Source organism: Tiliqua scincoides, chromosome 1, assembly GCF_035046505.1.
Source record: "Tiliqua scincoides isolate rTilSci1 chromosome 1, rTilSci1.hap2, whole genome shotgun sequence".
NCBI lineage: Eukaryota > Metazoa > Chordata > Lepidosauria > Squamata > Scincidae > Tiliqua > Tiliqua scincoides.
The window spans coordinates 212,941,881-212,955,325 of record NC_089821.1 but is presented as its reverse complement, the minus strand read 5'-3'; the positions used below and the strand labels follow the sequence as shown (position 1 = coordinate 212,955,325).

Below are 13,445 nucleotides of genomic sequence, written 5' to 3'. Positions count from 1 at the left end.
AAAAGACCAGTTTCTAATTCAGGTGATTGGATACAGCATAAAGAAACACAGTACTACAGTTCATCTTAAATGATCCCTAACACAATGTACTGTACCATATTTTGCTAGACCAATTTATTCCTAATTGTTTGGGCCAGTTGAGCAAGCACAGTGCACTTAAATGTTTATCCCCTGCAGATATGGAACACATGATTTTCTCATAATCATTTCAGAATAAAATATTGCCAGAAACTTCCTTCAGAAATCTTCCCTCGGGGCTAGTACACAAAGATCAATACTGCTTAATCCATCACGTGGACTGTCCTCTGCAGTTCACGCACCACAAATACATAAGGAACAGCTAGCAGAGAACTTTGGTATATTTCTCCTTTAAGTACATTTGGGGCATCAACTGTAATCGGAGAGAAGAGCTTTTCTCAGAGCACAGGCAGATCTCTCAAAGAAATGATCAGCTAGGCTGTGATTTGTCTTAATAAAACAGTGAAGAGAACTGCATGCCCTGAATGTGAGACAAAAGCTCGATGCAGGCGTTATCTAAGTGTGGAGACTTTCCATGGTTAGATAATGCTGTGAGCATGAGGACAAGCCATGGGCTTTACACACTCAGAATCCAACACACTCATAGTCTGCTCACCCCCTCACAGGGAGAGCATTTGTCTGAAACCCCCCTGTTATAAATCTTCTGGATAGTCTTTCTATGGAGTGTTTGTGACCTCAGACAAGTACTCTCCCTGTGGAGAGTGGTGCGGGGACCAGTTAGATGGCATGACCTAGAACAATGATCCACCCAGTGCTGTCTGGAGCCTGCCATCTCTGTATAGATTTTGTTTTCATTATTTTTAGCCACTTGGTTCCTTGCTTGGCTTCTTCAGTTGCAGGAGTGCAGAACTTCTGGAGGGGACTGAATCAATGAAGACACTTCATTCATATGGTACTTTTAAATCAAACCAGAAGTCTTGCCCTTTCGCGTTTGAAGAAGCCATGCCTGGAGCAAGGTAAGAAGGTGGGCAATCCAATTTTCACTTGCTTTTAGTGGGTAGAAGGCGAATCAGTGAGGGTTGCAGCTGCTCAGGAAGGTTGCAGGTTGCAGGAAGGCAGTGGCAGAGGCAGACTCTAAGGGGCACCTCAAATCCACCACCCTCTCAGCCTCCCTTGCAATCTTCCACTGATGGAACCTGCATCACCTTGCCTAATGCCTAATGGATGGTGAGGTATCGCCTAGAATACTTTCAATGAGACACAAGATTTGGATTAAATGGGCCACAACTTTAGTAAAGATTAAACATATTTACCCTGTGAGGGTCCTCATTCTCCTCACACATCTTCCCACCCATTTAGTCTGGGTTTATACCATGGAAGACATAGCAAGCAACTACTTAGTCCTGTCCTGACTCAGAACTGTAGATCATTTTATAACAATCCCAGCTCTTCCACATCAAGCTTTATGAAGAGGTCAAAGAGGTCTCAACTGCAGCACTGCCATGTCCTTAAGTCAAAAAGCCTTGGGGGTTGACTTCGAAATAACTGTGCAAGCAGAGCATGGCAAGGGAGGGCTGAGATGGGGTGGGTGAATCAGGCCCAAGAGGGGGCAGGATCTGTAGCGCAGGTGTGCACCACATCCTGTCCCCCATCCTGGGCCTGATCTGCTGACACAGGTGAAAGCAGACTTGCACAGAAAATATTTACTGGTCATGTTATAGCATCTCTGACTTTTAAAGGGCATTTTCATACATGGCACAGAAGCTGCTTTTGAGTTTCCATGTCAACAATGTACATATGCATTTGATTTTAAATGGCTCTTTTTACACTTTCTGATGGCATTGATGAGGAGCGCACAAGCAGCATGGGAGACACCCAAAGGTACTCTCAGTATCTTGCATAAAAGTCTGAAAAGAAGCCTGTGGCTTTGATGATAATCAAGCTAGGTTTCCACTCTGTTCTACTCTTTTACCACCTGCAAATTCACTTCGTAATAAAATGAAAATTTCTATTTCCCCACAGCAGGAAGAAAACCCAATTAAGAATCCGTTAAGCAGAGCCAGAGAACGTCTAAACACCCCAGTTACTGTGGATCATACTACAGGGGGAAGGTGGCAGGGGGAAGGTTTTAACCCCCTCCCCTGACTGTGGGAGATCAATCAGATTCTTTCCATAGCTATAAGGAAAACAAACTTCCAATGGGCAGCAATGGCAGCATTTTCATTTCCCAAATATTTCATTTCCTGCCCTATGGTCTGGGCCAGCCTATTCATAAAACTGAACAGACTGCCTCAGGCAGCAGATTGATAGGGGTGCATTTCTCTGCCCACCAATTTGCCTTCACTGCTCTTCCTTCATCTTCCACTCCCTGGCTTGGAAAAGGAAGATGGGAATGAGAGAGGAAATGCAGAGAGGAGGAGAGAGCTGAGCTAGAACACTGGAGAGTGGAGGAGCCAAGTGTTGCACATCACTGGGTATGGGGGAGGCAGCATTTGGTATGCCACAGCCTTCTCCCAACACGTACCAATCAGGCTGGTACAAAGTAAGCATATGCAGAAAATAACTTGTAGTTTGTACCATTTTGACTTTGGATGGTCTGCTCTGGTGTGCCAAATTCAGACTTTGTGAGTTCATCAAGAAATCAACACGTCTCATGATATAGCACCCTTCCTACTGTCACAAAATGATTGTGGGTCATGCCCCGTTACTTTAGGGACATTTTTATAAAAACCTGTTTTTGTAAATTTGTATTAAACTATGATTGCTGGTGTAATGGACCAGGAGGTCTGGTCTAGAGGGCAGAGCCTCCGTTTGCCTGAAGATAACATCCACAAGGTCGCCAGTTCGAGGCCACCGGCACCGTGAACAGCGAGACCTTGAAGCAGCTGACAAGCCGAGCTGAGTTATTCCACCTGCTCTTTGGTGTGAGCGAAGAAGCGTCTTGGCTGCCCTCCATGTGAGAGATGAAGGAGCTGCTTGTCAGCTTGCGTGGGAGGAAACCGGAGGCCAGAATGTGATACCAGATCAGAAAGATCCATCTGAACTGTTGTGGTTCTTGAAAGATAGAACCTTTCAACTGTAAAAATCTCTACAGGGATTTAGTACAGCCTGCCCATGTAAACCGCCTTGAATAAAATCTGAGGAGAAATTTGACGACCAAGAAAGGCAGTATATAAATACCTGTATTATTATTATTTATTATGAATGATTCAGAAGCTGAGCTGGGAATCAGAATTACCCTGGTGTAAATCTTCCCTCAACCATGAATTCTCACTAGGTAGGACTGGACAAGTCTCTTAGACTCCTCTTCCCAGTGCAATTTGGAGAAAATGATACTTAACTTACAGAATGCTTGTATGTTCCACATCAAGATAACACACATGGAAAAATCTGCACAATCAGGAAGTGCTATATAAGTATTCAGTTATATAATTAGGATGCACATTTAGATCCAAGAAAAAAGACAGACCCACTTTGGCAAGGCTAAAAAGAGAAGTTTGAAACTGACCATAGGAAGGACCTGCCTATGCTCTGAATTATTCAGACCAAGGAAAACATTCAAAACATTACCAGTGCAATTCTTCTGAAAGTTGGGGTTCTCTAGGGGGTGTCCTGGGAGGCGGCACTGGAACCTGTGCTGCCAGAATTCTGGAAACCAGGGATTCCTTGTGTTGGTGTCCAAACGTCTCTTCAAAAAATAGTCATCGAAGGACATGACTTCTGGAGACTGCAACTTGATTGTGATGCCCCCGTTTGCTTCAGGCTCATACCCTTCAATGACTTCATCTCTGTCTGCCCATCCGTCACTGGAAAAGGAAGCAAAATCTATTAGGAATGGATAAAAAGTATAACTTTAAAATGCATCCTGATCTTATTTTATTTGTAAAGCAGATGCCTCTTAAGTTCATCAAAAGGCCACTCCAATATGATGTGGGCAGAAGATTAAGGTACATCCTCTTCCTAAGGCAGCTGACAGACTACTTATTTATCACCCAACAGCATGCTAGATTACTTGCACCCCAAATTACTTGAGGCAGACAAAGTTTTATGTAGGGTGGGCTATCCCTGCAAAATGTTTCTTTTTCCTCCTTGAAGAATAGCATCCTGGATGTTTTTCTTGGAATTATGAAGCTATTGCAAAGTTTAGTTCTCAGAGCTGGACTTGTGTCCTTTCCTGCCTGAACCTCTAAGCCCCACTTGGGAGCTGCTAGAGCAATTCAAAAAGCATTTTGTGATAAGTCCAGGAAGAGGGGAAAAATAATAAAGCAATGCCACACACCCGACATGTCCACAACTGCTTATTTCCCCAAATGCCCACAAGGTTATGGCCAGAGGTTACATAATCTTATTATTTTTATTCTATTTATCTTGGGAGTGACAAACAACAGAGTGCTCAGCAAGCAGAACTCTTGAAGCTGGTAAAAAACATGAACTAAGAAAAGCATCCCATCCTGGTTAACATACCTAAGAAAATTCAAACCATTGGGGGAAAAAAATCCATATTTTGTTCACCCGCAAAAAAATCTCACAAGTTTTTCTTATAGATAAAGGCATTGCCTCCCTCCATTTACACTGATGAGGCAGCCTGTACTGAAAATGAAAGAGAACCCTAAACCCCAAAGTAGAGAGGTATATATTTTTATTGGCGGTATAATCTGATCATAGGCAGTTCAACACTTTTGAAATGGATCACTTGGGTGAGACATTCCTGGCTTTGTAAAGGTTAGCTCATAAACTCTTAAGAGCAGTTTTCTAGCTTTCCTCAAATCTTTGTGTCATCCCCAAAGAGCAATCACTTGGAGTTTAATTTAAGTGCAAATGTAAGTCAGCTCGCATTTAATTTTTAATATGCACGGTCATGTCACCAGAGAAGCAGATTATGTCGGTATCTAAAAAGTGGCTTCATCTATCTGGAAAGATACCCACAGCTCTTTCTGGCAAAGAAAGAGTTTAATCTGCTTGTTTCTCACATCAGCAAAGAGTGCCACAAAAATCAATGAGACTTACCATAAAGAACTTAACTACATCTGACCTGGAACCACTGAGATAAGAGCTTACTTCCAAGGGTTACAAACACACACACAATAAATTGTACTTGGGTTACATTGTATGAGTTCTTTGCAACCTTTGAGAAAATTTAGTGTAAACACAGACAGACCACTACGGGATTTTACCTGAATCATGGCAATATCTCCGGCAATTTTCTTAACCTGCTCAACATTTATGGCATGCTGTAATCAAGATTACAGTCAAGGAATTGGCCAGTTGAAACCAATATCCAAAATTCAAAGACCCATCACTTCTTGGTCTTCATTATTATTACTACTGTACCAAGTGATCAAAGTATCAGATTTCTGGAATATTTTATTTCTGAAGATAGTGCTAAGCCTCTTGTTCAATCTCTCATCAAATTTGATCTTGATTACTGAAATGCCTCCTTGTTTGGTCTTCTTTCATCCTACCAAAACAACTACCTTCTTCATTATCAGAGGCAAATGGTTTTATTTTTTCATGGATGGTGGTGTTATCCTAAAAAAGGGGGGGGACTGAAAACGGTGCTGTGTGCTTTTATTCCAAAATAATATTTTAATCATTTTTAAAGCATTTTAAACGTGTAATCACTATCATATAGGTGGTACATATGTACTTAAAGCCACAGGAATTGAACAGGTGTAAAACATATCACACACACACACACACACACACACACACACACACACACCTGCAGAGCACAACTCCTTAGGGCGCAATCCTAACCAACTTTCCACCACTGACCTAGCTGCAATGCAGCCGCAAAGTAAGGTAACAAACATGCCCTTACCTTGAGGAGGTCTCCTTGACTGCCTTCGCACTGCAGGACGCAGTACATGCCACATTGGCGCAGCTAGGTCAGTGCTGGAAAGTTGGTTAGGATTGTGCCCTTAGTTAACTACTTGAATTAAACTTACAGGAGCCATTTAAGATTTGCATTCTACTTGTATGAACAACTACATGAACCTAATGCTGCCAAAAACAAATTAAAATATTGCCAAATTAAAACACTGGGAAGAACAACAACAACAGTATTTATATACCGCTTTTCAACGAAAAGTTCAGAAAGCAGTTCACAGAGAAAACCAAACAACCAATTGCCCCCTGTCTCAACAGGACTCACAATCTAAAAAGATGCAAAAAGAACACCAGCAGACAGCCACTAGAAAAGACACTGCTGGGGTGAGGAGGGCCAGTTACTCTCCCCCTGCTAAATAAAAGAGGAGCACCCATTTGAAAAAGTGTCTCTTACCCAGTTAGCAGGGGTAAGATAGCAACTTGGGAAGATAGCAACTTGAACCAACAGAATTGAACATAGCATTGAATTGCTATAGAAACAAACTGGCTTTAAAGTGCAGGGAAAAAAATACACACCACTATAGCAAGGAACCATTAAACATTTGCTTACTTGCGCATAAACGCAATTGTGTAGCTCAGTTTTGCTTTCGATAGGGTTCAATACATTTATCAGCTTGGAGGGAGGGACTTCCTTCTTGACTTTTTTGGGGCCTGCGTTCATTGGATTGGGACGATTCTGGTGGCATTGGATTCCTCTTAGCCTGCCCTTTCCAATGGCACGGTCGCCCACTCATGAATAAATGCATGCTATGGCTCAATTTCATTTTCCATAGGGCTCATGCATTTTCTTTGGCAGCTTCCAAGCATGCTCCGAAGACTCTACAGCCAGTTAAAGAAACAGAGCTCCAAGGGAGTTAAGAATTTAGAAACACAGTCAGAAGCATTTGGGACAATCCACAAATGCTCCACATCCATATATAATAGATATATGTTGGTGTTATTTTGTTAATTGAGCAGGATATTGCGTTTTATTGTTTTATAAGCCCAATTTTGCATTATAGCGGTGTTCTTTCGTTTTTACCATTTTAGACTGCCCCTATTCATTATGCAGCTCATCTCATTTTCCTTTCTTGTAAATATGACCATTTTTTCTCTTCTCCTTTGTGCTTAACTCTGGCTTTCTTTCCTTACTGTGTCCAATTTAAAATTCTGCTACTTCCATTTAAATTCTTATCTTCTATTGCTACTTTTTTATCTTTCTTTTTCATTTTTCTTTCTATTCCTTCCAGAGATCTACATTCTTAAAGCACCAATATCTGAGCTCTGAGATAAAGTAAGGCAAAATTAGTCAGTGCCTGCCAGAGCCTTTAATCTAGTCCTGATCACTCTTCATTCAACATCAGCAGCGGTGTACCTAATGGCTTTGGTTTCAGGGCAGTGACACTGTGATGTCATGATGTCGCTTCCGGGTTCTCCCAGAGGCTCCAGTGGCTGCCGATTCACAATCTGGCTGCCACCCCCATTCCTTCTCCTGTGGAGGATCCCACTTGAAGGGGAGCCCCATCAAATGGAAGCCTCCACAGGAAAAGAAATGGGGGTGGCAGCCAGATCACCAAATGGTGGCTGTCAGTGCCTCCTCCTCCAGGACAACCCTGGCTTCAGGGTTCTCTACCCTGGGTTCGCTACCACCTCCCTTCCTTCTCCTGTGGGGCATCTCCCTGGAAGGGGCACCCCTTAATGGAGGGGTGCCACTGAGCAGAAGGAACAGAGGCAGCCAGATCATGAAGCTGCCAAAACACAAGGCAGTAGCTTCGTGATCTGGCTGCCCAAGTCCACGAATAATTTTAAGAAGCCTACTACTATGATTACTATCACTCAGCATTAAGACTGGCAGTAACCAGAACACCCTTAAATGCTGCACAGGTGAATGCACAGGCATGCAAGTGTTCCAGATTATTGCATCACCATCAGCGAAATATGTGGGGCAATCAAAGTGATTGAATACACGTTTACAATCAAAGTTTGGTTCCATACCAGTTGGAAAGGCATATTTTTTATCTTCCTTTATATTTGCATCGTATTTGATGCTACACTCTCAATAGCTTTTTTAAAGCCAGTACATAAATTTTAAAACAAAATTAAAACAACAATAATGGCATATGATCATCACTCCATCACAGGAAATTAACAGCAGATACAGTATATGATGCAGACATAAATGTTTTTGAAATTGCTTGCTTCTGAAGGATTGCTTGCTTCTGGAGCAAGGACTGTACCAGTCATGCTAATTAATTGTCTGGCTCTGAGGCAGAAACAAAACACTCAATGCAACTAAATCTCAAGCTTGAGTTATGGCAGTAGGTTGACTCTGGCGGAGAAATATTTCTCTGTGGTCAGGGCACCAGGCAGCAGCCACAATACATGCAATTAGATTCGCACATAAATCAGCCAGAAACCATAGGAAATCCTCATCCCAGGTTGCTTCTAGGTTGGCCTGGTACTTACCGCCCTCCCCATTCATCTGAACAACATCATTGTTGGAAAAGTGGGAAGCAGAGCAGTCAGCAAAAAGGCCTACTTCTCATGGTAAGGAGCGGAATATAACATGAGTTACAAATCTGTGAAGTTATAGCCCAGTCCTATCCCCCTCCCTTGCTGGTAAGGCAAGGTGACCTCGGGTTCTAGACCTGGATAGCCCAATAGCGTATATACAGAGTATTAAGAATTAGTTAAAATTATAGCATATGCACAATAGAAGAGAGAGCTGCTTGATTTTTAGAAACAAATGCTTAAACAGCTTGAAAAACCACATTGCTAACTGTCTGGTTTTTCATTAAGGCACAGAAAAGAAACATCATAAGTTGGTCTCACAGAAAACAGAAATGGAAAAAACCAGTATTTTTAGAAGTCTGTTAGTTTCAGAGAAGCTACACAGAGATTAGAAAAGAAACCAAGGCCACAAAAGATAGCAGGCGGCTTCTGGCAGGCGCACAGGTCTCCATGCCAGGTGCCAAAAGTCACTTGTTTATTCTTTTAAGCTTTCAAAAGAAGGAAAAACAAATATAAATATATAGTTTTTGCTTTTAAAGTATAACCAACACACACACACACACACACACCACACACACACACACACACACACACACACACATTAAGACTTATATTAAATTAAGTCTTAAAAAGCCAAAATGCTTAATTTCAGGAAAGTTTAAGTTTAACACTGCACACAATCCTTATCATGCATTGGCAAGGATGCTTTTTGGCAGACATCTGCAGAAACCAGTTTGAAACATTTAGTTAGAAAAAACAGAACCATCCTTAAGAAAGAGTCTTTGTATGAATAAACAACTGAAGATAAAAGAGGGGTGTTAGTGTGGAATTGCCTCAAAGGCAGTTTTTGCTGACATGAAATGTAATTGAAGGTAAATAAACAAGGATTTGTTAAACAGAAATCAGTACTATTTAACTTGTTAAAATATAGAAAAGGTCACTTATATACACCACTATGTTACTTAATAGGTAATTAGTCATAAAAGTTATATAGAATTATATGGTAAAGTTGTTAAAAGAAGTTGGATAAACTCTGGTTCACACAGATTAGCAAGAGGGTCCACAAGAAATATACTAGAACCAGGAGAAGATGCAGATGAGTAGCATAAGTAATTAGGAAGGGTTTAAAGGAATAAAAGTCAATAAATGGGTTAGAAGTTCTGCCAAATTAAGATCTTCACACCCATGTTTAAGTATTTGTGTGTTCTCTTTAATAGGGACAGTATGAAATCTTATTTTCTCAAAGAGGTCCCTGATTAGAGTAATAAATGTGAATGAGGGTCAGTGCTGGATAAAATGATGTTACAGTGAACCCTACTGGTTTGGGAAACTTGGAAATTGTGTAATTTTGGCAAAGTTTTGAGATGAAACCCCACCTGTATGTAAATAAGAACCAATCAATGGTTTTGCTCACTTGTTGCCCACCTATTTTTCATCTTGTATGTAAATAGTATGTTATCTATGTCCAATTAAAATTGAGCTCCATTTATGATGTCAAACCGTCAGTGAATGAGAAGTCTGGATTTTCAGACAAAAGGATTGTGTAGTATAACGGTTAAAACCCACCGGTCAGACGATGTCCCTGCTCTGGACATGAGTCCCGGGCTTGTGCTAGTGATTGAGCTGGTGCAGACTGGAGTTAACCCATAGCTAACCAACTGCTGGGGCTTATCCTGGGGCAAGGGGACAAATGTCCCTTTACCAGGAGGAGACCTACAGATACAGCTGTAGCTGTGGCAGTACTGCCGTATCACTGCACAGCGATCTAGATAAGATTCAGCTGCCTGAATGAGAGATGGAAGATTGTTCTGTGAGCCTAAGCGGCATTTCTCAAAGTATGCTTCTAGGAGCCCTGGGGCTCCCTGAGACCCCTTCAGAAGCTCCACAAGCACATCTTAAGTGGTCGCCATCTGCCTCTTGCCCAGTTTGCTCATCTGTCCCTCCTGCTTCCCCTGTTCATGGCTCTCCATCATTCCCCACCTGTTCTAGCTCTCCACTGGTATTTGACAATGAATTCAGGGCTGTGCCATTCCACACATGTGCTGGAGCTCTGGAATCCCTGGGATTCAATGCACCAGCTGGGCTCCCCAAGACTCCTTTTAGGAGTGTAATGGGCTCCGGAGACAAAAGCATTTGAGAACCACTGCTCTAGTTCAACATTTAATCTACCACAACAAGCTGGATTGGGACCCACTGGATTTGTGGGTCAGAACAACCTTAAATCGTCAGCTGAGTGCAGGGTTGAACATAAGAACAGCCCCACTGGATCAGGCCATAGGCCCATCTAGTCCAGCTTCCTGTATCTCACAGCAGCCCACCAAATGCCCCAGGGAACACCCCAGATAACAAGAGACCTCATCCTGGTGCCCTCCCTTGCATCTGGCATTCTGACATAGCCCATTTCTAAAATCCAGTTAAGTCAGTTAACCAGTTAACTGGTTGCATCCAGTTAAGTCAGGTGGGGCATTAACGAAGGGCCCATTCCCCTCAGAAGACACATTTGGTAAGGCCAACCCCTGCTCTCTCAGTCACTGGTGGCAGTGCTAGTACCCAATGAACTATCGGGGGTTGGCAGGGGGACTGTTGGGGATCTAGTGCAGGGCTAAGAACCTGGCACCAGCACTGCTTAGAAGGAAGAATATGGTGCTATTAAAAAAGCCAAACAGCTACAGGGGGTTCTTGATTTAGGGTGCAATCCTAACCCACTTTCCAGCATCGAACATAACAGCAACACAGCTCCTAGGTAAGGAAACAAACATTCCCTTACTTTGAGGAGGCCTCTGTGAGTGCCCCCCAACTGCAGAATACAGCACAGGTTCCATTGGCACAGCTATGCCAGTGCTGGAAAGTGGGTTAGGATTTGGACCTTATTTAACTATCTAGAAATGACAGTGTGGCAAGCTAGTCCAAGCTGACTAGCCTTCTGCTCTCACTGTCAGATAATATTAACTGGTGCCACCTTGTAGTTTTGCTCTGAATCTGGCAACTGGTGCAACAATTAAAAGTCCTCATGCTGTATGAGGGCGTTGAAAGTGTGAAGGCAGAGAGGTTGCTTGGAAGGGACATGTGTGTGGGTGTACAACCAGCAATCACACTCCTCACTGTCATGAAAAAAAGAGACAACCAACTGTTTTCGTTGCTGCTTCATGTGGTGTTTGCCACAATTGCGGGGAGGCTGCCAGTTTGCTACAAGCTGCACTTATTTGGATGCCTCATGTTGCCCGACAACAAAAGCACGCCTGCTTTTACAGGCACGATCAAAAAATGAGCACGACGAGAAATGGCCCAAACATAAGGATTACTCCCTGTTGTTCTGGATTTGCCACAACTACCCACTGGCACCATTTCATGAAATAAAAACAAAAGCTGAAAGGGATTTCCTTCTTTAGTGTACCACTGTGCACACAGCTGGTATTTGTATTTTTTCTACTGTTTGTTTTGATGCACCTGAACATAGTTATAGCTACCTCTCAAACCAACAATTGGGCCTGGATGCCTTCCAGCTGAGTGTTGCCTTGGAGGAAGTTGGCCAAGAGTAACAGGTCTTTTCATCACCTGCCTTGCACCAAGACATGGCAAGATGCAGAGCTCACGTCTCCTCTTTGTGAGCTGGGATACCTGGTATTGGCAACCTTCAGTCTCGAAAGACTATGGTATCGCGCTCTGAAAGGTGGTTCTGGAACAGCGTCTAGTGTGGCTGAAAAGGCCAATCCGGGAGTGACAATCCCTTCCACACCGGGAGCAAGTGCAGTCTGTCCCTGGTCTGTCTCCCTGGCTATGGGCCTTCCTTCTTTGCCTCTTAGCCTCAGACTGTTGGCAAAGTGTCTCTTCAAACTGGGAAAGGCCATGCTGCACAGCCTGCCTCCAAGCGGGCCGCTCAGAGGCCAGGGTTTCCCACTTGTTGAGGTCCATCCCTAAGGCCTTCAGATCCCTCTTGCAGATGTCCTTGTATCGCAGCTGTGGTCTACCTGTAGGGCGCTTTCCTTGCACGAGTTCTCCATAGAGGAGATCCTTTGGGATCCGGCCATCATTCATTCTCACGACATGACCAAGCCAACGCAGGCGTCTCTGTTTCAGCAGTGAATACATGCTAGGGATTCCAGCACGTTCCAGGACTGTGTTGTTTGGAACTTTGTCCTGCCAGGTGATGCCGAGGATGCGTCGGAGGCAGCGCATGTGGAACGCGCTCAGTTTCCTCTCCTGTTGTGAGCGAAGAGTCCATGACTCGCTGCAGTACAGAAGTGTACTCTGCTTGCTTCCTCCAAACTAAGGCTCAGAGGGGAGATGTGTACATCTCTCCACAGAATGTCATATTTGGTAGAGAGCAAACTTTGGGAACGTTGATTTGGGGTGACAGGGATCCAAGCGGCAGCTACAGAATGTCACTGAACCAACTGGCAACTCCAGGGTGTCAGCTCTTAAGTAGTCTGTTCACCTTGCTGTGCCTTAAAAATGCATGTATACCCCAGTTCATGAAAGCGATGGAGTGGATCTCCAAAAACGGAGGGAGGGGCATGTATTTTACTGGCTGTCACAACTTCAGAACTGTGTGCTGCATTTTGTAAAGAGAAAATTGACTATCCACTAACCTTGGCACATCATGTAATTTATGTGTGCATTCATTTTGAATATAAATGACCTTATAAACATGGGACTGTAGTGCAATGGACAAGCAGCAGATGTGGGAAAGTAGCATTAGATCTTAGGAAGGAGAGAAACTATGAACAAGCACACAGTGTGAAATAGTTCATGAAGTAGATGCCTCAAATGAGCAGTATGATGGGCAGTACTGATGAGCAAGCCTCATGGAAAGAGAAATCACTCATCCCAGTCTCTTATTTAAATGGGGAACTGAAAAGCAGGAGACTGGCACATGGCGAAAAACAAAAGGGAAATGGCTAGCTGGAAGGGAGCTGCAAAGAAGCAACAGCCCAGCATTCTGTGAAATAACCAACTGGATCAGTCTGTGCTGAAAATGTAGAACTGATGGGAAATATCTCAGCATGGTTTGAAATAACTGAATAGGGAGCAATGATTAACTGCAAAATCTTTTTTTTTAAAACTCAAATACATGATGTGTTTGTTTG

General features: G+C 43.1%; 1 protein-coding gene across 2 annotated transcripts in view; it reads right to left on the bottom strand.

Moving 5' to 3' along the window:
* GRM1 (glutamate metabotropic receptor 1) overlaps positions 1–13,445 on the bottom strand; it is a 250,976-nt gene that overhangs the window by 74,004 nt on the left and 163,527 nt on the right. For both annotated transcript variants that reach the window (XM_066611274.1, XM_066611275.1), the window contains exon 3: positions 3,550–3,785. In XM_066611274.1, the coding sequence (XP_066467371.1) occupies positions 3,550–3,785 (236 nt within the window). The remainder of the gene's footprint in view (positions 1–3,549; positions 3,786–13,445) is intronic.